A 25,566-nucleotide genomic window follows, 5' to 3' on the forward strand; every position below is an offset into this window, starting at 1 on the left:
TAATTTATTTTCTGGATTTTAGTTTGAAGCTGGCAATATGAAAAACCTGGTACTGAAGATAATATCTGGATCTTTTCCACCTGTATCTTTGAATTACTCTTATGATCTCCGCAATTTGCTGTCTCAGTTATTTAAAAGAAATCCTAGGGATAGACCATCAGTCAACTCCATATTGGAGAAAGGTTTTATAGCCAAGCGCATTGAAAAGTTTCTCTCACCTCAGGTATGCTTTTTTTTTTTTTTTTAATTAGAATTTAACTTTAGGGTATGCTGTTTAGGAGATGCTAACCCTTTTGAAGGGCAGAACATCAGAACCTTGGAGGGATAGACTGCCTTTTTCAGACAACACTGGGGTTACTTTCCTTTCTGATAAACCCTTCCCCTACCTATTTGCTTTCCAGTTGTGAATCATTCCTCTGTCTCTTGGGTTTCTGACTGTAAAATTATGAAATCTTTCTGTGTCTCACTTTCTGTACATCTGAACAATGGGTATTATAAATATATTTATATCATAAGGTTGTTATGAAAATTAAGTGATAATGTATGTAATCCCTAATATATAATAAGTGTTCAAGATATTCAATATCAATATATCAACATATCCTATTATAGGTATAACTATAGTAATCTATTTAATAAGAAAATATTTGGAAACCGTTGTTCTGCAAGCTTTTATATATACATATTGTAGATGACTGGCTCATATTTTTTCTCTAGAACTTGCATAGAGGTACATAATAAATACTTGTTGAGTTAAATTGAATTTTAATTTGAACAGGATTTATAAGAAATCTATATCAAACCTTTAAAGTGTAAGTTATTCATACAAATGTGATCAACTGAGATTCAAATTATTTCATGTTTCTGTTTAGTGTGGCCTTTGCTGATTTAACTGATCACTATGAAATGCTTCCGTAAATACGATATCTAGTAAAATCATAGTCTTGTTACTTTCATATGTTGTGGGAGAAGAACGACGCGTCATATCCTGACTTAACAGAAAATTCATCTAAACAATTGCTCTTTGGAACACAGAGATGTGGATTTAACTGTTACTACCAGTTATTAGTAAAACAGCCAGTCAGAATTTGAAGGTTAAAAGTTACTTGTGTAGGACATGGCAACAGCCTCTGAAACGTGGGTGCTTCACAAGACTTCTTATTGTAAATAACATTTGCAAGGACAGCTTTATGGTGCAGTACACTCTTGCTTTTTGGCAGCTACCAGAGAACAAAGAATGGCTTCTTTTTATCTTGCTGAACCCTCTCTCCCCAATACAAGCTGTTAGGACATACAGTTTCAAGGCTGAAGCATTAGAATTCAACTAGCTAGCAAAGAAAGAGAAACAATTAAAGTCTGACATACTCAAAACTTAAAGTATGGGGGAGAAAAAGAGCAGATTGTGATTATTAACAATGGTGTATTTCACATTAGATGTTTAGTATATACATGTTCCCTCATTATTATAACACCACTTAGATTTACTTTTTTTTTTTTATTAACTTTTATTAAGCTTCAAGTGAACGTTTACAAATCCAATCAGTCTGTCACATACAAGTTTACATACATCTTACTCCGTACTCCCACTTGCTCTCCCCCACTGAGTCAGCCCTTTCAGTCTCTCCTTTCGTGACAATCCTGCCAGCTTCCCTCTCTCTCTATCCTCCCATCCCCCCTCCAGACAAGAGATGCCAACACAATCTCAAGTGTCCACCTGGTACAATTAGCTTACTCTTCATCAGCATCTCTCTCCCACCCACTGACCAGTCCCCTTCATGTCTGATGAGTTGTCTTTGGGGATGGTTCCTGTCCTGTGCCAACAGATGGTTTACTTTTTAATGAAAACTTTTTTATCTTCTTAAGATTTATTTTCTACTATGTATAATATGTATTTAGTATCCAGGTGAGAAAGTTTGTGATACATTTTTTTTTTTTTTAATTTTTATTGTGCTTTAAGTAAAAGTTTACAGATCAAGTCAGTCTTTCACACAAAAACTTATATACACCTTGCTACATACTCTCAATTGCTCTCCCCCTAATAAGACAGCCCGCTCCCTCCCTCCACTCTCTCTTTTCCTGTCCATTTTGCCAGCTTCTAACTCCCTCTACCTTCTCATCTCCCCTCCAGGGAGGAGATGCCAACATAGTCTCAAGTGTTCACCTGATCCAAGAAGCTCACTCCTCACCAGAATCCATCTCCAACCCATTGTCTAGTCCAATTCCTCTCTGAAGAGTTGGCTTTGGGAATGGTTCCTGTCTTGGGCCAACAGAAGGTCTGGGGGTCATGACCACCAGGGTCATTCTAGTCTCAGTCAGACCATTAAGTCTGGTCTTTTTATGAGAATTTTTGGGTCCGCATCCCACTGCTCACCTGCTCCCTCAGGAGTTCTCTGTTGTGTTCCCTGTCAGGGCAGTCATCGGTTGTAGCTGGGCACCATCTAGCTCTTCTGGTCTCAGGATGATGTAGTCTCTGGTTCATGTGGCCCTTTCTGTCTCTTGGGCTTGTAATTACCTTCTGTCCTTGGTGTTCTTCATTCTCCTTTGATCCAGGTGGGTTGAGACCAATTGATGCATCTTAGATGGCTGCTTGCTAGCATTTAAGACCCCAGACGCCTCTCTCCAAGGTGGGATGCAGAATGTTTTCTTAATAGATTTTATTATACCAGTTGACTTAGATGTCCCCTGAAACCATGGTTTCCAAACCCCCGCCCCTCCTACACTGGCTTTTGAAACATTCAGTTTATTCAGGAAACTTCTTTGCTTTTGGTTTAGCCCAGTTGTACTGACCTCGCCTGTATTGTATGTTCTCTTTCCCGTAACCTAAAATAGTTCTTATTTACTATCTAGTTAGAGAACACCCCTCTCCCACCTTCCTTCCCTACCCCATCTCATAACCATCAAAGAATAATTTCTTCTCTGTTTAAACTGTTTCAAGCTCTTACGATAGCGGTCTTATACAATATTTGTCCTTTTACAGCTGACTAATTTACTCAGCATAATGCCTTCCAGATTCCTCTATGTTATGAACTGTTTCACAGATTGATCGCTGTTCCTTATCAATGTGTAGTATTCCATTGTGTGAATATACCATAATTTATTTATCCATTCATCTGTTGATGGGCACCTTGGTTGCTTCCATCTTTTTGCTATTGTAAACAGTGCTGCAGTAAACATGGGTGTGCATATATCTGTTCGTGTAAAGGCTCTTATTTCTCTAGGATATATTCCAAGGAGTGGGATTGTTGGATCGTTTGGTAGTTTTATTTCTAGATTTTAAGAAAGCGCCAAATCAATTTCCAAAGTGGTTGTACCATTTTACATTCCCACCAACAGTGTATAAGTGTTCTGTTCTCTCCACAACCACTCCAACAGCTCTCCAACATTTATTATTGTGTGTTTTTTTGATTAATGTGAGCCTTGTTAGAGTGAGATGGAATCTCGTTGTAGTTTTGATTTGCATTTCTCTAATGGCTAATGATTGTGAACGTTTCCTCATGTATCTGTTAGCTACCTGAATGTCTTCTTTAGTGAAGTGTCTGTTCATAACTTGTGCCCATTTTTTAGTTGGGTTATTTGTCTTTTTGCAGTTGAGTTTTTGCAGTATCATGTAGATTTTAGAGATCAGGTGCTGATCGGACATATCATACCTAAAACCTTTTTCCCAGTCTGTAGGTAATCTTTTTACTCTTTTGGTGAAGTCTTTGGATGAGCATAGGTGTTTGATTTTTAGGAGCTCCCAGTTATCTAGTTTTTCTTCTGCATTGTTAGTAATGTTTTGTATACTGTTTATGTCATGTATTAGGGCTCCTAACATTGTTCCTATTTTTTTTTCCATGATCTTTATCGTTTCAGTTTTTATATTTAGGTCTTTGATCCATTTTGAGTTAGTTTTTGTGTATGATGTGAGGTATGGGTCTTGTTTCATTTTTTTGCAAATGGATATCCAGTTATGCCAGCACCATTTGTTAAAAAGACTGCCTTTTCCCCATTTAACTGACATTGGGCCTTTGTTAAATATCAGCTGCTCCTATGTGGATGGATTTATGTCTGGATTCTCAGTTCTCTTCCATTGGTCTGTGTATCTCTTGTTGTACCAGTACCAAGCTGTTTTGACTACTGTGGTGGTATAATAGGTTCTAAAATAAGGTAGAGTAAGGCCTCCCATTTTGTTCTTTTTCAGTAATGCTTTACTTATCCAGGGCCTCTTTCCCTTCATATGAAGTTGGTGATTTGTTTCTCCATCTCTTTAAAAAATGTCATTGGAATTTGGATCAGAATTGCATTATAAAGGTATAGAGCACTTTTGGTAGAATAGACATTTTTATAATGTTAAGTATTCCTATCCATGAGCAAGGTATGTTTTTCCACTTATGTAGGTCTCTTTTGGTTTCTTGCAGAAGTGTATTGTAGTTTTCTTTGTATAAGTCTTTTCCATCTCTGGTAAGATTTATTCCTAAGTATTTTATCTTCTTGGGGACTACTGTAAATGATATTGATTTGGTGATTTCCTCTTCGATGTTCTTTTTGTTGGTGTAGAGGAATCCAGATGATTTTTGTATGTTTATCTTGTATCCCGATACTCTGCTGAACTCTTCTATTAAGTTTCAGTAGTTTTCTTGAGGGTTCCTTAGGGTTTTCTGTGTATAAGATCATGTTATCTGCAGAGATACTTTTACTTCTTCCTTACCAATCTGGATGCTCTTAATTTCTTTATCTAGCCTAATTGTTCTGGCTAGGACCTCCAACACAATGTTGAATAAGAGCAGTGATAAAGGGCATCTTTGTCTGGTTCCTGATCTGAAGGGGAATGCTTTCAGGCTCTCTCCATTTAGGATGATGTTGGCTGTTGGCTTTGTATAAACGCCCTTTATTATGTTGAGGAATTTTCCTTCTATTCCTATTTTAATGAGCGTTTTTATCATGAATGGGTGTTGAACTTTGTCAAATGCCTTTTCTGCATTATTGGATAAAATCATGTGATTCTTTTGTTTTATTTATGTGATGAATTACATTAATTGTTTTTCTAGTGTTGAATCATGCATACCTGCTATGAATTCCACTTGGTCATGGTGAATTATTTTTTTGATATGTTGTTGAATTCTATTGGCTAGAATTTTGTTCAGGATTTTTGCATCTCAGTTCATGAGAGATATAGGTCTGTAATTTTCCTTAATTGTGGTGTCTTTACCTGGTTTTGGTATCAGGGATGTCGTGACTTCATAGAATGAGTTTGGGAGTATTCCGTCCTTTTCTATGCTCAGAAATACCTTTAGTAGTAGTGGTGTTAACTCTTCTCTGAAAGTTCGGTAGAACTCTGCAGTGAAACCGTCCGGACCAGGGCTTTTTTTTGTTGGGAGTTTTTTGATTACCTTTCAATCTCTTCTTTTATTATGGGTCTATTTAGTTGTTCTACCTCTGTTTGTGTTAAGTTTAGGTAGGTAGTATGTTTCTAGGAATTCATCCGTTTCTTCTGGGTTTTCAGATTCGTTAGACTACAGTTTTTCATAGTACTCTGATATGACTCTTTGAATTTCAGTTGAGTCTGTTGTAATATCAGTCATCTCATTTCTTATTTGGGTTATTTGCTTCCTCTCTTGTTTTTGTTTTGTCAGTTTGGCCAGTGGTTTATCAATTTTGTTTGATTTTTTCAAAGAACCAACTTTTGGTCTTGTTAATTCTTTCAATTGTTTTTCTGCTTTCTATTTCATTTAGTTCAGCTCTAATTTTTATGATTTGTTTTCTTCTGGTGTCTGTGGGTTTCTTTTATTGCTCTCTATTTGTTCAAGTTGTAGGGATAATTCTTTGATTTTGGCCCTTTCTTCTTTTTTGGGTGTGTGCACTTATTGATATAAATTGACCTCTGAGCGGTGCTTTCTCTGTGTCCCAAAGGTTCTGATAGGAAGTGTTTTCATTCTCAGGATTCTATGAATTTCTTTATTCCATCCTTAATGTCTTCTATAATCCAGTGTTTTTTGAGCAGGGTATTGTTCAGTTTCCAAGTGTTAGATTTCTTTTCCCTGCTTTTTCTGTTACTGATTTCTACTTTTATGGCCTTATGGTCAGAGAAGATGCTTTGTAATATTTCAGTGTTTTGGATTCTGCTAAGGCTTGCTTTATGACCTAATATGTGGCCGAATCTGGAGATTGTTCCATGTGCATTGGAAAAGAAAGTATACTTGTCTCCTCTTGGGTGGAGTGCTCTATATAGGTCTATGAGGTCAAGTTGGTTGATTGTGGCATTTAGATCTTCCGTGTCTTTATTGAGCTTCTTTCTGGATATCCTGTCCTTCACTGAAAGTGGTGTGTTGAAGTCTCCTGCTATTATTGTGGAGCTGTGTATCTCACTTTTCAATGCTGTTAGAGTTTGTTTTATGTATCTTGCAGCGCTGTCATTGGGTGCATAAATATTTAATATGTTTATATCTTCTCGGTATATTGTCCCTTTAATCATTATATGGTGTCTTTCCTTATCCTTTATGGTGGATTTAACTTTAAAGCCTATTTTGTCAGAAGTTAATATAGCCACTGCTGCTCTTTTTTGATTGTTGTTTGCTTGATATATATTTTTCCATCCTTTGAGTTGTAGCTTGTTTGGGTCTCTAAGGTGTGTCTCCTGTAGGCAGCATATAGATGGATTGTGTTTTTTAATCCATTCTGCCATTCTTTGTCTCTTTATTGGTGCGTTTAGTTCATTTACATTCAGCATAATTATGGATAGGTATGAATTTACTGCTATCATTTTGATGTCTTTTTTTTGTGTTTTGTTGACAGTTTTTCCTACTTAATTTTATGTGCTGGGTAGATTATCTTTGTATATTGTCCTTTCCTCATATTCATTGTTGTTGATTTTGTTTCTGCTGAGTCTCTATTTTTTTCTTACATTTTATTTTGATGAGTAGGATAGTTTGTCTCCTTTGTGGTTACCGTATTATTTACCCTTGTTTTTCAAAATTTAAACCTAACTTTTATTTCTTTGTATTGCCGTATCTTCCTCTCCGTATAGAAGACCTATGATTACATTTCTTAGTCTCTCTTTATTTCATTTTAATGTTGTTTTCTTTTATGTAATAACATCGCTGTTACCCTGTTTTGAGCTTTTTTTTTTTTTTAATCTTGCTTTGTTTTTTTGATTTCCCTGTCTGGGTTGACTTCTGATGGCTCTGCCCATTGTTCTAGTCTTGGGTTGATACCTGATATTATTGATTTTTTAACCAAACAACTCCTGTTAGTATTTCTTGTAATTTTGGTTTGATTTTTATGAATTCCCTAAACTTCTCTTTATCTGGAAATGTCCTGATTTCACCTTCATTTTTAAGAGACAGTTTTGCTGTATATATGATTCTTGGCTGGCAAGTTTTTTCCTTCAATTTTTTAAAGAAGTCATCCCATTGCCTCCTTGCCTGTATGGTTTCTGCCGAGTAGTCTGAGCTTATTCTTATTGGCTCTCCTTTGTAGGTGACTTTTCGTTTATCCCTAGCTGCTCTTAAAATTCTCTCTTTATCTTCGGTTTTGGCAAGTTTGATTATAATATGTCTTGGTGACCTTCTTTTAACATCTACCTTATGTGGAGTTTGATGAGCATCTTGGATAGGTATCTTCTCATCTTTCACGATAGCAGGGAAGTTTTCTGCCAACAAATCTTCCACAATTCTCTCTGTATTTTCTCTTATCCCTCCCTGTTCTGGTACTCCAGTCACACATAGGTTATTTCTGTTGATAGAGTCCCACTTGATTCTTAAGGTTTCTTCATTTTTTTTAATTCTTTTATCTGATTTTTCTTCAAATATATTAGTGCCAAGTGATTTATCTTCGAGTTCAGAAATTCTAGCTTCTACTTGCTCAATTCTGCTTCTCTGACTTTTTATTGAGTTGTCTGCTTCTGTAATTTTATTGTTAATCTTCTGAATTTCTGATTGCTGTCTATGAATTTTTCCAGCTTATTAAATTTTTCATTATGTTCCTGAATAATGTTTCTAATTTCTTCATTTGCTTTATCTGTGTGTTCCTTGGCTTGTTCTCCTTATTGCCCCATTTCTTTCCTGATGTCTTGAAGGGCTCTGTGTATTAAACTTCTGTATTCTACCTCTGGTAATTCCAGGAATGCACTTTCATCTAGAAGATCCCTGGGTTCTTTGTTTTGATAGCTTGTTGAGGTGACCATGGTCTGTTTCTTTATGTGACTTGATATTGACTATTTTCTCCAAACCATCTATAAGTTAGTGTATTAGTTTATGCTTGCTTACTGTGTCATAGCTTCTTGCTTTGTTTTGATATGCCCACACGGTTTGCTTGAGTGAGCTAGCTTGATTATTTTTGCCTTTGGAGCTCTGACGTTCTGTCCCCAGATGGCTAGAGCTGTTATCAGGTATATCAGTCTAGGAGTCCATTCACTTTTCTTGTACAAATTCAGCTCAGGTGTCCAGGTAGCTGATCATCAAGTGTGTGGTACAAGCCCTGTCCGACAGTCTTAGAGGGGAAGGGGTGATTGGTGTCTGTACCGGTATCTGATTGCAGCACAGGGTCACGCTCTGAACAAGGCAGGTGGCTGAGAACTGACCCCCGAGTGTCTCTGAGGAAAGCACGTCCCTGTTCCCGAGGGTGGGCTGGTGGGTGGGTTCTGCAGACAGAACATGGGCACCCAGTGTTTTTGATTGTAAGGACTGGGAGCTACCAGTTATCCTTGGACCCTTGTTGCGGGTGGCTGGGTGACCTGAGTGGAGCTATCAGTCCTTAGGCCCCTGATGTGGGTAGGTGAGGACTCTGTTTAATAGGCAAAGCAATGTTAAACATCAAACACCCACCTCTTTGCCACACAGCTGAAACGGTTGGAGTCTTCCAACAAGGGCCTGTTCTCCTGAAAGAGACCCACACAGATCCATGCAGAGGGAAAAAGTATCAAAGTCCATGGACCGTTTATGCCTGGACAGGAGCTGCTTCTGTCCTGAGCTCCCCTGGTTAGTGGAGCTGGCAAATTATCTTTTCCCACAATTGCAAATTTATTCCTCTCCAAGACCGGGAGGATGGCTCTAGGCAGTCAACAGTGTCTATCTCAGGCCCAGGAAATTCAGCCGCTGAAATCGACTTGGGGGTGGGGGTGGGCGGACGTGGCAAAATATATGCAAGTACTTAGCTTTTGCCGAGAGCACCATTCTTCTCTGGTTCCAGAGGTATGAGTAGGCTGTGTGGCTGGCTGCTTTTCCCTCAGGAAACTGCGGCCGAACACTAGTACCAGTCTGCTGCCGCTGCTCAGGAATGGTGCCTGAGGGCTCCCTGCGATTCAGGTCCAGTAACTCCTCTCCACTTCTGAACTGTCTCTTCCTTCCCTGACCCTCTGTTTGTTTTCTAAGCTTGCCTTTGATGCTCAGGGCTCCCAGCTTGTCATAAATATACTCGTTTCACTTGTTTTTTCGGGTCTTTGTTGTAAAGAGGGCTCACCGGAAGAGTCTGTCTATTCTGCCGTCTTGGCTCCACCTCTCTGTGATACATTTCTTAAGGCTACAGTTTTAAAACAATTTATGAGCTTTACTGCAGCATGTGAACCATGAACTATCATGTCCACTATAATACTCTGTACAGTGTTTTCCCCTTGTACATTGTTTTCACCCCTAAATTCACTCATTTCCATTAGCCAAGAATCATGGCCTACTTCTCAGTTTTGTACAACCTGGCACCTTCTTGGATGTGGCACGACAAATCATGGACAAGGTCTTATTCATGAGGAATATGGGTGCAGTATGTCTTGTTGTTTAGGGTACAGATCCTTCTTTTCTTGGGACTGATGTGGTATCTAGAACCATGTGATTCTACAGGCTCATAACCTTAATGTCCACTGTCTCAGTAGTGAGTAGGTTTAGAGATGTGGTTATTTCATTATTTTCAGTTCCGTCTCTCTAATAGGACATGAAAATACCATATGATGGAAATGTCTTTCCCCTTAGCTGTTGTTCCTGGATTATCATAGGTGTTACGAACGTCTCTCCTAGAAAGAGCTGAGAGGTGATGCCAGGCAGGGGTGATATACTCTTACACAGAAAGAATCAGACCAGTCACATGGCAGCCATGGGTTAGCAGGTGTTCCACAGATGAAATAGATGCCTTTGCAAGTTACCATACCTTCCTCATTAAAGCAGCAAATGCCACTCAAAAGCACCGTGTCATTATACTCTGGAGAGTCAGTAGCTTTTGATGAAGAAGTAACTAGCAGTTGTGACGTTAATGAGGGGTATGGTTATGCATGGAATAGGAGGTAGTTGTGGTAAGTTGCTGAGAGGTGGAGCAGATAAGCAGTGTATGGGGGACTATGTGGTGTGTTAGATTAATTTAAGAAGAAAACTTGTCTAGGAAAGTAATAAAAATACATTGCTAAGTTTGGGAGGGAGTATCGTGAGGGGAATTTGTTGAATGGATGAATTGGTTTTAATTAGTACAGTTCATTAGACGACATAGCTGACTAAAAAGGATAAAAATGTGTTCTGATTAATGGGGTGGTTTTTTATTTTGGAAATCTGACACGTTTTGTAACCTTTTTTTTCCCCTTCCCTTTCAATGTAAGCTTATCGCAGAGGAATTTTGTCTAAAAACATTTCAAAAGCTTGGAGCACAGCCTGTACCAGGTAAATGAAATTTAATTTGAGACCTTTTACCTGTTTGCAACAAGCAGAGCTAATTATACTGGAGATATTTGTAGATATAATAATTTGGGATAATTGTAGGATAAATTTGGAGCCCTGATGGTATAGTGGTTAAAGCGCTGTGCTGCTAAACAAAAGGTAAGCAGTTCAAAACCAGCAGCAGCTCTGCAGGAGAAAGGTGTGGCAGTCTGCTTCCATAAAGATTTACAGCCTTGGAAATCCTATGGGGCAGTTCTGCTCTGTCCTATAGGGTCGCCATAGGGTCTCTATGAATCAGAATCGACTCAATGACAGTGGATTTGGTTTGGATTTGGCAGGATAAATTTAAGTCAGAGGAAAAGTACCTTTAAAGTATTTGATATATGGCTATAAACAACATTCTTTGATGAATTAATAACAAAATTTCCATTTCCTGTCTGTCTTATATAAATGAAATTGGTCTTATATCTTTATCAGATGCTTAGCTGATATTCTGAGAATCTTGTTACAGGATGTTATAAAATATCCTAGTTAGGTATAAAATCTTCAGGTAGAATATTTTCCTTTGAGAGATAATTTATATTTTAAAATTTTAAAAAAGTAAATGAATGTGAAGTCAGGCACCTTACTAAGGCTAGATTTTCTTTTAATGTGACCAATTGTATTAGAATATTTGTAGACTTGTGGGTGTGGTTATATACTCTGTGTAGTGTATATATACCTCTGTCAGAAATGATATTTTTTCTACGTATGATTTCATAATGAATTTCTAAAATCAGTGGAAGTTATTGAAGATTTAAGGAGTGTAATATTTTTCACATAAAATGCTTTGCATGTTCTAGTGTATTTTGAGTTTGAGTCAGTTAATAAAAATAAGTACCCCTCCATAACCATGAAGCCATATTAACTGGAAGTGATGTGACAGTGTGTCCTCAGGAAGGTAAGCTGCACCTGGCCCTTCTTAAAGGCACTTTGTTGTTGTCGTTAACTAGTTGCTGTCAAGTCGATTCAACCCCAGGTGTGCAGAGTAGAACTGCTGCTTCATAGGGTTTTCAAGTTTGTAACCTTTCAGAAGCAGACTACCAGGCCTGTCTTCTAAGACACATCTGGGTGGGTTTGAAGTAACAACCTTACTTGTAGCAGTTGAGCACATAACCATTTGAGCAACCCAAGGACTCCATTTAAAGACCCTTAGGCCCTTTATTTTCTCTTGTTTTGTGCCATCAGCTCCTTTTCTGGCATGCACAGTGTTTCTTTAGCTATGTTAATACATTTAGCCAGGTTACAGTATTGTTACTTTGTATGTCTATGCTTTGATTTCATCTTATAGTTGAACTCTTAAGGGGAAATCTTTTTTTCTTTCATATTTCCTACTTCCTGGTCAGGACATGTAAGAATATCTGTTTGGAAAACCTTACCTACTCCACTGTATTGTCTTACATGTCGTCAACACAAATTACTTATGAATCTCTAAAAGTGCCAGCAAAATGGCTGATATTATTCTTGTGTTTATAAGAATTTACTAAGCTATATGAATAATATGTGTTCATTTTTAAAACTAAAAAGGAGAAAATAAAAATTATCCCCAATCTCAACACTCACTGTTATATTCGGTGTATTTTTTTGTGTGATGACGTATGAAAAGTGGGATTGGGGATAATTTTTTATTGTTTCTTTTAACTAAATTATCAAAACAGATAATTTCTGTTTTGTTTCTTTTAACTTAAAATAGTGTGTAGCAAATATTTTCTAATACAGTTAAATATTCTTTAAAGAACTGAGTTTAATGGTGGCATCTCATAGTGGGCTACGAATTAAAATTTTCCTCTCCTTTGACCTAAGCGAAAGAGTGCCTACTGGAGAAAAAAAATTGATTTAAATTGATTTTGCACATAATAAAATCCTAAGATAGAGAGCAGGCTGGAAGAGGAAGAAAGCTGCTACTTAGGCTGTGAGGGAGTTTAAGCAGAGGTACCTTAGCAGCTGTGGGAAATAGGAGAGGAACGAGGATTTTGGTACAGGTTGATGTAGACTCTACTATTTGAACTCCTTTAATGTCTGTTGAGAAAACCCTGGTGGCATAGTGGTTAAGAGCTATATCTGCTAACCAAAGAAGATTAGCAGTTCGAATCCAGCAGGTGCTCCTTGGAAATTCTATGGGGCAGTTCTACTCTGTCTTCTAGGGTTGCTATAAGTTGGATTTGACTTGATGGCAATGGGTTTGGTTTGGGTTTGGTTTAATGTCCTTTGACAAATGTGAATAAATAGTAGCAATTCCTTTTAATTGTTGTTGTTTGCTGGCATCTATTTGGCCCCTGACTCAGGACAACTCCCTGTGGTACAGAATAGAACTGCTCTGTAGGGTTTTCTTGGCTGTAATCTTTATGGAAGCAGATCTCCAGGTATTCATTCCGAGGAACTATTAGGTGGGATTCAGCTGCCAACCTTTCTGTTGGCAGCCAGTCATAAATCACGTGTGCCACCAGGCTCCTTTTAATCAGTTTGTTATTCTTGAACTTATCATTGCTTTAAAACTGAGCCATGTCTAAGAATCAGTAGGATTAAATAAGTAATGCTGCAGGGTTTGTCCTTGTTTTATAAGTTTTTGTGTTTCTCTGGTTCTTTAGAATCAGTTTTCGATGTAGATTGACCTTCAAAAAATTTGACTGTATTCCCACCAGCAGTGTATAGAGGTGCCCATTTCATGGGACTCTTATAATGATCGTGTTAAATATTCTTCAACATGTGTGTAGATATAGACTATATTCAGAGTATATAGGAAAAAAACATTAAAATTGCTCATAGTAATGGGATGAATATTTAATGTAGTAGTGGTGTTGAAGTTTATATTCTGATTTTGAAAGCATTTTTCTAAAACAATAAATGTTCTTTTTAAAAAATAATTATTTAGCAAGTTTATTGAGACGTAATTCACATACTGTATAATTGACCCATTTAAAGTATACAATTCGGTGGTTTTAGTACATTCCCAAAGTTGGGAATGTACTAAATGCGTAATCGTCACCACAGTCAATTTTAGGCATTTTTTTTAATGTGTGAGAAATTTCAACGTTTTAGAAAAATGTGGCTTTTTGCTTCTTTCAAAATGTGACTTCAATGTAAAATAGTTACAATGAAGGCATTTACATGTGCTAAGGAATGAAGGCATGGGTTGGAAACCCTGGTGGCGTAGTGGTTAAGTGCTACGGCTGCTAACCAAAGGGTCGGCAGTTCAAATCCGCCAGGCGCTCCTTGGAAGCTCTATGGGGCAGTTCTACTCTGTCCTGTAGGGTCGCTTTGAGTCGGAATTGACTCGACGGCACTGGGTTTGGTCTTTTTTTGGTTTAAGGAATGAATAAGGTTTTTGATGAGAAGCTTGAACTTAAATGCTGCCAATGATTGTGAAAATAAAAAAAGTGTTTTCTTGAATCTTCAGATTAAAGATTTAATATTAGGAACTTCTGAAAAAAAATTATTTATGTCTTTTTATATAGCCAAAAGACCAGCTTCAGGAAAAAGCTTAGCTTCTGTTGTACCTGCTCAGAAAATTACAAAGCCTGCTGCCAAGTATGGAGTACCTTTAACATCTAAGAAATATGGAGATGTACCTAAAAAATTATATGAAAAGAAACCACTTCAAAAATATAAACAGGTATGATCATGTTACACACTGTATGTCAGTAACAAATCAATTTGACCTCACTTCATTGCAGCTCAGTTCAGTTATCTTGTGTCCATAGGATTGTTTATATTATGTTACCAAACGACATTGCTATTCACTGCTTCACCAGGGTTCTAAAAGTGAGAAGCCTTATAAAAGTCATAAACATTAGGTAGATAAGTAGTAGAAACATAAGTAATTGGTTTAGTAAGAAGAAAATGACAAAGTGAAATAATTTTGGACAATCTAAGCAAAACCGTTTGTTTTTGTGTGTAAAAGACATACATGATAAAAATCTGGGGACATTTTGTATTTGAGAATTCACAATCAGATAAATAAGTCAAAATCATAGAGCTGTAAGGCACATGATCATGTAGCCTATTCTGTCATATTTCAGATGAAAAAATTAAGACCTTAGCATTTATGGGACATGCCCAAGAATACACAGAGTGTTAGTTGCAGGAATTTAAGATTTTTTTTCTTGTCAGTGTCTGCATATGTTGGTGTATGGGGCCTGTTTTGTATTTATATAGAAAATATACATATATGCACACACACCCATATATATATATACACACACATACTTAGATACTGTTAGATAAGCTTCATACTGCTGTTGGATGAATTTTACAATAGGAATGATCAGTCACTTTGGTTAAAATTTATCAAAGAACAATTCAAAATGATTGCTGTAAATTGGTCTTCAGGTAAGTGTCAGTCAGCATCTAATCAGGAAACTTAATGTAAACAATAATTTGTATAGGGAAATTTTGATATAAATAATGATTATTTTGGGGGGATTAATCTTTTAAGAGATACAGAGAACTCTAAGGAATACAGGAATAGCAGATACAGGAACCAGCCACTATTCCTAGTGCTGAACCAGAGTACCCAAAGAGGGGGAAAGGTTTTGGAAGACCCCCACAACCCCACCCTTAAGGCTGTGATTTAGACCTTATTGGAGAAGGTATGGCTGTAGCCCACTGGATGATGGAGCTCACTGAGGTGCTGTAGGCAGACTGGAAATGACTACTACATTGCTGATGAAACGCACCAGGAAGCCATGCGGGATATTGCTGAAACTCTCTGGGCAGTTGTGTGGAATGCTGGTGAAATGTACCACGAAGCCAGTTGGGGGGCCGTTGAATTTACTGGGAAGGCTGCTGGGGTGTCAGTAGAACTGGCTGCGACGTGGACTTTGGAGATACTGCTGAGCTCGCTGGGAAACAGGCTGTGGTAGTGTTGCTGAAACTCGCAAAGCACCTGACTGGAACACAAGCAGAACTCCCTGGGAAGTCATGCCCAGGAGTGCCACTGAACTCCCTGGAAAGCTGGCAGAGACACTGGCAGAACCCTCCTGGAAGCTGCCTGCGGGAGTGGGTGCACCGTGTGTCCTGCATGTTGCAGGAGGAAGAGAGGAAAGCACACCATAATCAGGAAGAGAAGCCCTTTCCTATTACAGTGTTCCTCCAATATCATCTATTAACAAAGCTTAACATCACGTTGGGGGCATTGGTGGTTCAGTGGTAGAATTGTCACCTTCCACGTGGGAGATCCGAGTTCAATTCCTGGTCAGGGCACCTCAAGCGCAGCTACCACCTGTCTGTCAGTGGAGGCTCGTGTGTTACTGTATGATGCTGAACAGATTTTGGTGGAGCTTACAGACTAAGCTAGACTAGGAAGAAAAGCCTGGTGTGATCTACTTTTGAAAAATCAGCCAGTGAAAATCCCATGGATCACAACAATCCAGTCTGTAACCGATCATGAGTGCCAGGCAGCATTTTGTTCCATTGTGCATGGGGTTGTCTTAGTCAGGGACCTGGCTCATCCAGCTCCAGTATCACAAGCAGGACAGTGAAGGGTGGTTTTGGAGCTGAGGGGTAATACCTCGATAACCTGTTTGCCTTAGTCATCCAGGACTGCTATAGCAGAAGTACCACAAGTGAATGGCTTTAACAAACTCAGATTTATTCTGTCACAGCCTAGGAGGCTAGAAGTTTGAATTCAAGGTGCCAACTCCAGGGGAAGGCCTTCTCTTTCTGTCGGTTCTGGGGGAAGGTCCTTGTCATCAACCCCCCGTAGTGTAGGAGCATCTCAGTGCAGGAACCCTGGATCCAAAGGATGTGCTCCACTCCTGGCTCTTCTTTCTTGGTGGTCTCTCTCCTCTCTGCTTGTTCCTTTTATATCTCAGAAGAGATTGACTTAAGATACAACCTGATCCTGTAGACTATGTCCTGCCTCATTAACATAACTATCTCTGATCCTGCCTCATTAACATCATAGAGGTCAGGATTTCCAACACACAGGATAATCAGATCAGATCGCAAAATGGAGGACAGCCACACAATACTGGAAATGATGACCTAGTCGAGTTGACATACATTTTTGGGGGGACACAATTCAGTCTGTAACACTGTTTTATCCCTTTTTTTGAGTGAGCAGTTATGTTCTTTCAGGCCTAAACAGACCATTTCCAGCATTCCCTTTATTCCTATTTATTCACTACAAGAGGCCAGAGACTGCAGGTGTTACTTCTTAACCTAGACTCTCATCTCCACAAGGCTCAGGCCATCTCCTAGTCTGGCCTGCATTTTCCTGCATAGCTCCCTAAACTCTTCCACTAGACCTTCTTAGTACATTATCAACAAAATTCCCGTGTTCTGAATTTCTAAAGAGGAGTCCCGGTGGCACAATGGTTAAGCACTTGGTTGCTAACCAAAAGGTCAGTGGTTCGAACCCACCAGCTGCTGCAGGGGAGAAAAGACCTGGTGATCTGCTCCTGTAAAGATTACAGCCCAAGAAACTCTATGGGGCAGTTCTGCTCTGTCCTATAGGGTTACTATGAGTCGGAATCAACTTGATGGCACACACCAACAAACTTCTAAAGATTGTCTTCACGTTTTTACTCTAAATATTGACTCATTCCTGAACACACTATCCTGCAGTTCTCTACAGTGGTGACTGTTTTCTCTCTGATCCCCTTATACCACTGAGTCTAGAGGTGAAGGAGATGTTTTCCTTGCTTCTCGTTGCCAGACTGTCTGTGCTTTTTAAACCCCCAGCTTTGAGCTTTTGCTACCTGTCTATTTCACCTGATATCCCTTCATGATATACCTGACAAACCGTCACTCTTCCCAACACTGTCAAAGCTCTTGGTGATTTTGGTATCAAAAGGACGATCCTTCTGATAGTATGTGGCCTTTTTTTCTTGATCATTCTTTCAATGAACTTGTCTTTCATCATAGAACCCTCAACCATAGTCATGCCACTGAATTTGTCATTATTAATAACAGCAGCTTTTCAGAGTCTCAATTGTAAGCATCCTGCTTTCGGAGCACTATTCCTACACTTCCAGCTCATTCCTCCAGGTCTGTGCTCCCAAAACTTCTTTGCTTCATTTGGATCCATCGATCCTACCACTTTTTGCATTGTCCCTCATCTCCTTCTTTTTATTTTCCTTACCTGACTTTATTTCCATGTTCTCTCATTGTAATTTCCAAAACCTCACGTCTCTTGCCCCTCTCTTCCATTATTACATATCATCTGGCAAAAACCTAAGCTGGTGAAGTCCAGCTCTTCACTTCTTTTGTAGCTGAACCTAGGCCGTGGAATGTGGCTGGAGAAAGCAGGCAGCAATTCTGACTGGTCTCACTTTAAATTCATAACCAGCGATGTCAAGTGAGCACCTTCTGGCCACTTATTACATTTCATTAGCCTTCTACCACTTTGTAGATGATTAATTCTTACCTTCTGTCTTAGTCACGTAGTTCTGCTATAACAGAAAGACCACAAGTGGATGGCTTTAACAAAGAGAAATTTATTTTCTCATATACTACTAGGCTTAGAGTCAAGATTCAGGGTATCAACTCCAGGGGAAGGCTTTCTCTATTGGCTCTGGAGGAAAGTCTGTGTCATCAGTCTTCCCTTGGTCTGGGAGCATCTCAGCGCAGTAACCTCAGGTCCAAAGGATGTGCTCTGCTCCCAGTGCTGATTTCTTGGTGGTATGAGGTCCCCTCGTCTCTCTGCTCACTTCTCTCTTTTATATCTCAAAAGACTTAAGACACAATCTAATCTTGTAGATCTCATCAATATAACTGCCACTAATCCATCTTATTACATCATAGTGATCCAATTTACAACACATAGGGAAATCACATCAGATAACAGAGTGGTAGACAGCCAGACAACACTGGGAATCATGACCTAGCCAAGTTGACAGATAATTTTGGGGGACACAATTCAATCCATGACAACTTTCTTTAGGATAATGACCATGCTTCCTGTTTTACTAAGAAAATAGAAGCACATGGACGAATACTTCCCCACCACCACGTCTGTCAATGAGTCATATCTGTTTGCAAATATCTTACCGTTTTTTCTTTTACTTTAAATGAACTGTCTTTATTCCCCTCTAGGGTCATCTCCACCACTTGTATGCTATGTACTGTTCTCTTTTGCCCGTAAAGAACTTTACTTTTTCGCTCCTGCATCCCTGTATCTTTCCCTCTCTACTGAATCATTCCTGTTAGCAAGCAGATATGTTGCATCTTTATTCTTACAAGAACACCTTCCCTTATTTCCCACATGTCCTATAGCTACTTTCCAATTTCTCTTCTCCCTTCAACAACAGGACTTCCCAAAACATTGTCATACTGTCTCCAGTTCCTCTTCTTCCCATTTTCTCTTGAACTCTGTCCACTCAGGGCTTTCTTTCCCACCAAACCAGATCAAATCCATTGCTGTCAAGTCGATTCCAACTCACGGCGACCCTATTGGACAGAGTAGAACTGCCCCCACAGGGTTTCGAACAGCTCCTGCAAAAGAGGAACCGTGATGGTACAATGTTAAGGTCTTGTTAAGGATGTCACTGATCTCTATCTTGCCAAATGCAGGGATCAGTTCTCTTCTTTCTTGGTTTTTTATTCACTTGATTACACCCTCCTTCTTTAAACATCTTCTTCAGTTGAGTCCAAAGTATTATTCTTTTGGTTCTCCTCCTGCCTCTTTGGCTGCTGCTTCTCAGCCTCCTTTACAAGTTCCTCCCCATCTCCCTGACCTCTGAGTGCTGAAGTGCTCAAGAACTCAGTCCTCGGACATCTTCCCTCTTGTACCTGCACTCGCTCTCTTCTGCAGCCTATTGATGTGATGGATTACATTAATTGGTTTTCGAATGTTGAACCAGCATTGCATATCTGGAATAAGTCCTACCTGGTCATGGTGTGTAATTCTTTTTATACTTTGTTGGTTTCGGTGTGCTAATATTTTGTTGAGGACTTTTTGCATCTCTGTTCCTGAGAGACACTGGTCTGTAGTTTTTCTTTTTTGTAATGTCTTTATCTGGTTTTGGTATTAGGATAATGCTAGCCTCATAGAATGAGTTAGGAAGTGCTCCCTCTGCTTCTGTTTTCTGAAGAGATTGTAGGGAATTGTTATAATTTCTTCCTTAAATGTTTTGATAGACTTCACCAATGAAACCATCTGGGCCTGATGCTTTCTGTTTTGGAAGGCTATTAATTATTGATTGAATTTCTTTAATAGACATAGGCCTGTTCAGATTACAGATTTTTCCTTGTGAGTTTTAATAGATTGTGTCTTTCCAGGAGTTGGTCCATTTAATCTGAGTTATCTAATTTTTGGGCATAGAGTTATTAATAATATTCTTTTAAGAAGAATCATAAATGAAAAATTTTTTTGGAAATATCTTGTTTCTTATAATGGAGGTCAGTGAAATATGGATTCAAAGTAATGATATTTCCTAGACTACTTTTGAGATGCCTATTTATTCCAAAATTGTTTTTATAAATGCAGTCCATTTTAACATTCATGTACATCTGCAGAATCTCCAGTTCTACCAGGGAATGAAAGTGGTATGGGGGGCAGGGGTGTATTTATCCTTACGTCGTTAGATCATTAAGGAATGCACACTCAGGTGAACTTGTGAAAACAGTGTTGTCTTATCTCTTGGCCAGGTTTTATCCTGACCAAATGGAGAGATCAGAACTCCTGGTGAAACAGAAGTTCACTAACCTTTGGGCAGGATTGTAGCCAAGAGCATATCTGTTCTTTCACATTGCTTATAGGATCATATATATATATGTATTTATACATATACGTGTATGTGTATATGTATGCATATATTTATATACACATATGTACGTATACATACATATACGAAAACCAAACCAAACCCAGTGCCGTCGAGTCCATTCCGACTCATAGCGACCCTATAGGACAGAGTAGAGCTGCCCCACAGAGTTTCCAAGGAGCACCTGGCGGATTTGAACTGCCTACCCTTTGGTTAGCAGCCGTAGCACTTAACCACTACGCCACCAGGGTTTCCATACGTGCATATATGTTATATATAATATATATTTTTTGTTTAATGCTTCCCTCATTTTTAATTAATATTTCTTTTGTACCCAAGAGCAGCATGGCACACAGTGTGGAATTTTGAGATTCTAGTTACTAATATGGAAACCCTGGTGGCGTAGTGGGTAAGAGCTACAGCTGCTAACCAAAAAGTTGGCAGTTCAAATCCAAGCTCCTTGGAAGCCCTATGGGGCAGTTCTACTTTGTCCTATAGGGTCGCTATAAGTGGGAATCGACTCAATGGCAGTGGGTTTGGTTTGGTTTTTAGTTACTAATATACTGAATAATATATGCCATTCTGTCAAATATTATGAACGATAAATGATTCAGATGATGTTATAAATGTTCGGAATTTCAGGCCAGGCTCTTGCCCTTAAACTGTTTAAGACAGATAAATGTGATTTTCTAAGCCAGAACAATCCAGAACTAATTACTGATCAGCACTTAGAGTTTCATATAGCTTCTTTTAAAACATTAACTTAAAACTCAGTTACTAAATTATTTTAAATGTGATCTTCTTAAACTTTTCCCTTAATCTTTATATGACTTATATTTTTAAAGAGTTTTTCTTCCCCCTGGAAACCCTAAAGCATTTTTTCTATTCAAATTCACAATTGCTTTTTGGAATTTTTAACATTCTGTCAATCTTGAAAATAAGAGCTTTGTAAGGAAAACCATAACCACTTAATGGTACTATCTATCATTTTTTAAATAGCACAATTTTAAGTTAATTTGTATTAAGTTGTTATTACTCACATACCATAAAAATGTTTGCATATCATAAAAACTTTTTTTGCTCCAGTTTCTGTAATTAATTACAGTTATTTTTTGAAGGCTTCCATTCAAATTAAAGGAGTGGGTTTATTAAGCCACCAGAGGGAGCTCTTTGAATATATTTCAGTATTTTGATTCCAATATTAAATAAATACAAAGCAAAGTAGTTCTTAACATGAATAATGATTTAATGTTACCATAATTTTCTGTTCTACTATATATAAATTACCTTCTAAAAATAGTGGCATAATCTCAGAGGAACAGCTTGATGTTTTTATTTCACAAATAATTGAGAATCTTTTGTGTAAGGCAATATGGATCATCAAAAGATAAATACAGTCTTTGCCTTCCTGTAACTTACCTGAGTATGTAGGTGCCCTAGCTAAACACTCTGTTCTTGCTCCACACTATTGTGTAATCTCCTTAAAAGTTAGCCATTTGTGGAGATGCTATATTCCCATTAATTTTTTTCTAAATTTTATTTATTTTGTTGTTGAGAATGTACACAGTGAAACATACACCAATTAAACAATTTCTACATGTGCAATTTAGTGACATTGATTACGTTCTTCAAGTTGTGCAACCATTCTCACCCTCCTTTTCTGAGTCATGCCCCCCTCATTAGTGTAAACTCATTCCCTCTTAAGGTTCCTATCTAATCTTTCGAGTTGCTGTTGTCACTTTGATCCCGTATAGGTCGTTCTTAAAAGAGCATAATGCTCAAGACAGACCTTTTTTTACTAGTTAAGCTAAACTATTATTTGGTTTTAAGATGACTTCAAGGGATATTTTTGGTTTAAGGTTTAAAGATTATCTCTGGGCAGTAGTTTCAGGGGTTCATCCACCCTCTACGGCTCCAGAAGGTCTAGAGTCCATGAGAATTTGAAATTCTGTTCTAATTTTCCCCCTTTTGATCAGGATTCTTTTGTGGAATCTTGGATTAAAATGCTCAGTAATGGTAGCCGGGCGCCATCCAGTTCTGGTCTCATGGCAAAGGAGGCAGTTGTTCATGGAGGCAATTAGCCACACATTCCACATCCTCCTCCTGTTCTTGACTCTTCTTCTTTCTCTGTTGTTCCAGGCAAATAGAGACCAATTGTTGTGTGTTAGAAGGCTGCTTGCAAGCTTTTAAGACGCTAGGGCACTACACATCAAACTAAGAGGTAGAACAGAAGCACTTAATGTGTTATTAGGCCAATTAAATGGAATGTCCCATGAAACCCTGACCCTAAACCACCAACCAAGAAACCGGATCCCGTGAGGTATTTGGTTGTACATAAGCAGCTTCAGCAGCTACTCTTTTTTTTTTTTTGGTCATTGTTGTGAATATACGTATCACCTCTTAGCTAAAGTTTGCACATTTAGGTCCTTAATCCATTTTGGGTTTGTTTTTGTGTATGGTGTGCGATGTGAATCCTGTTTGACTTTTCTGCATACAGAAATCCAGTTTTCTCAATACCGTTTATTGAAGAGTCTCTTCTGTCTGCATCAAATGCACTTAGCATCCTTGTCAAAATCAGTTGGCCATAGATGTGTGGGTTTATTTCTGGACTCTCAGTTCTATTCCATTGGTCTAATGTGAGTATCGTTAAACCAGCACCAGGCTATTTTCATTACTGTAGCTGTATGGTATGTTTTAAAATCAGGAAGTGTGAGTCCTCCTACTTCGTTGTTTTCTTTCAACATTGAGCTATTCAGGGCTTCTTGCGATTTTATATAAAGTTGAGGATTGGTTTTTGTATTTCTTTAAAGAGGGCTGTTGAAATTTTGATCAGGATTGTGTTGAATCTACAGATTGTTTTGGGTAGTGTTGACATCTTAACCATATTAAGTCTTCCAATCCATGAACATGGAACATCTTTCCATTTAATGAAGTCTTCTTTAATCTCTTTCAGCAGTGCTTTATAGTTTTCATTGTTTAAGTTCTTTACATCCTAGGTATGTAGATTTATTCCTAGGTATTTTATTCTCTTAGATGCTATTATAAACAGAATTGTTCCCCTAATTTCTCTTTCAGATTCCTCAGTGCTGGTGTGTAGAAACGCAAGTGATTTTTGTTTGTTGTTGTACAACTTTGTTAAATTGCTCTATTACCTCTAGGAGTTTTCTGTGGACTCTTTGGGATTTTCTATAGATAGGATCATATCATTCATGAATAGAGATAATTTTCCTTCTTCTTTTCCAATCTGGATACGTTTTATTTTTCTTGTCTTATTGCTCCAGCTAGGACTTCTAATATAATGTTGACTAGAAGTGGTAAGAGTGGGTGAGAAAAAAGATATATATATTTTTTTTAAGAGTGGGTAGCCGTGTCTTATTCCCGGTTTCAAGGGGGAAAGCTCTCAGCCTTTCTCCATTAAGTATAGTGTTGGCTGTTGGCTTTTCAGATGTACTCTGAATCATATTGAGGAATTTCCCTTCTATTCCAATTTTATTTATGGTTTCACCAGGAAAGGATGTTGGATTTTATTAAATGCTTTTTCTGCATCCATAGAGATGACCATGTGGTTCTTTTCCTTTGTTCTATTGATGTGGCGTATTACTTTTATTGATTTTTCTAGTGTTGAAACATCTCTGCATTCCTGGAATAAATCTCCCTTAGTCGTGGTTTGATTCTTATTATGCAGTTTGATTCTATTTGCTAGTATTTTGTTGAGGATTTTTGCATCTATGTTTATAAGAGATATTGGCCTGTAATTTTGTTTTCTTGTGTCTTTGTCTGGTTTGAGTATCAAAAAAAAAAAAAAACAAAAAAAAACCCACTGCCCTTGAGTGGATTCCGACTCATAGCGACCCTATAGGACAGAATAGAACTGCCCTATACAGTTTCCAAGGAGTACCTGGCGGATTCAAACTGCTGACCTTTTGGTAAGCAGCCATAGCATTTAACCACTACACTACCAGGATTTCCAGTTTGAATATCAGAGTTACATTTATGTCATAGAATGAATTAGGGAATTTTCCTTCCTCCTCCATCTTTTGGAAGAGGTTAAATGGTATTGGTGTTAATTCTTCTCTAAATGTTTGGTAGGATTCCCCAGTGAAGCCATCTGGTCCAGACTTTTTGTTGTTGGGAGGTTTTTGATCACTGATTGGATTTCTTCACTTGTTATGGGTCTTCACTTGTTATGGGTCTGCTGAGACTTTCTATTTCCTCTTGAGTCAGCTTGGATAGGTTGGGAGCTGCTAAGAATTTGTCCATTTCATCTAGGTTATCTACTTTGTTGTCATACAGTTGTTCATAATATTCTGTTATAATTCTCTTTATTTCTATCGGGTCAGTTGTAATGTCCCCTAAGAGTCATCTGTGGAACTTGTCAAAATGTGGAATGCAGGACTCTATGTCCTGAGGTTGTGATTCTGCGACTCTTGGAAATATGTGTTTTTTAAATAGCTTTTTAGAAAGTACAGTTCACCCATTTAAAAAAAAGTATAGTTCACCCATTTAAAGTGTACAATTTAATTTTTTTAGTGTATTCACGGAATTGTACAACCATTGCCATAATTTTAGAACATTTTCATCACCCCAAAAAGAAATTCCATTCCCATTAGCATTCAGTCTTTATTCTGTACCCTTGACGCCAACGTGCAGCCTCTAATCTATTGTGCGCCTCTATAGATGTGCCTGTTCTGGACGTTTCATCTAAGTGGAGTCAGCTTCCTTCACTTAACATAATGTTTTCAAGGTTCAGTCATGTTGGTAGCATGCATCAGTAGTCCATTCCTTTTTATTGCCAAACAATATTCGTTTGTATGGAAGGAGTATTTATTTTTACAAAGCTCCTGGGTAACATTCCCCACTAGTTTAAATTCTTTATGCATAGAACATGCCTTAAAATATTAACTGTGCGTTGGCAATACTGTGGAGAGCGTTATATATGATTGCGTTTTTGTCCTTATGGTTCAACAGTAGTGCCCCAGAACTTTCGCTTGACTGTTTTAAAACTGGGCGTTGCTGTTGGTTAGTGGTGGCAAAGTTATTTTAGTGAGTGAAAACCAGGGATTTTCTTTCTTTTTTTTTTTTTTTTAATAGACTAGAAAATAGCAGACTTACTGCACATGTTGCTGTGGTTGTATGCCGTCGAGTCAATTCCAGCTCATGGTGACCGTATACGTCAGACTAGAGCTGCTCCATAGGGCTTCTAAGGCTGC

At 38.2% G+C, this 25,566-nt stretch overlaps 1 protein-coding gene across 13 annotated transcripts in view; it reads left to right on the forward strand.

Moving 5' to 3' along the window:
- NEK1 (NIMA related kinase 1) overlaps positions 1-25,566 on the forward strand; it is a 200,528-nt gene that overhangs the window by 34,051 nt on the left and 140,911 nt on the right. For all 13 annotated transcript variants that reach the window (XR_010318796.1, XR_010318794.1, XR_010318801.1 and 10 more), the window contains exons 10-12: positions 23-223; positions 10,553-10,613; positions 14,105-14,262. Coding sequence is in view for 5 of the 13 variants with exons in the window: in XM_064273582.1 (XP_064129652.1) it covers positions 23-223; positions 10,553-10,613; positions 14,105-14,262 (420 nt within the window). In the remaining 8 variants the exon portion in view is untranslated. The remainder of the gene's footprint in view (positions 1-22; positions 224-10,552; positions 10,614-14,104; positions 14,263-25,566) is intronic.

Source organism: Loxodonta africana, chromosome 21 (assembly GCF_030014295.1).
Source record: "Loxodonta africana isolate mLoxAfr1 chromosome 21, mLoxAfr1.hap2, whole genome shotgun sequence".
Taxonomy (NCBI): domain Eukaryota; kingdom Metazoa; phylum Chordata; class Mammalia; order Proboscidea; family Elephantidae; genus Loxodonta; species Loxodonta africana.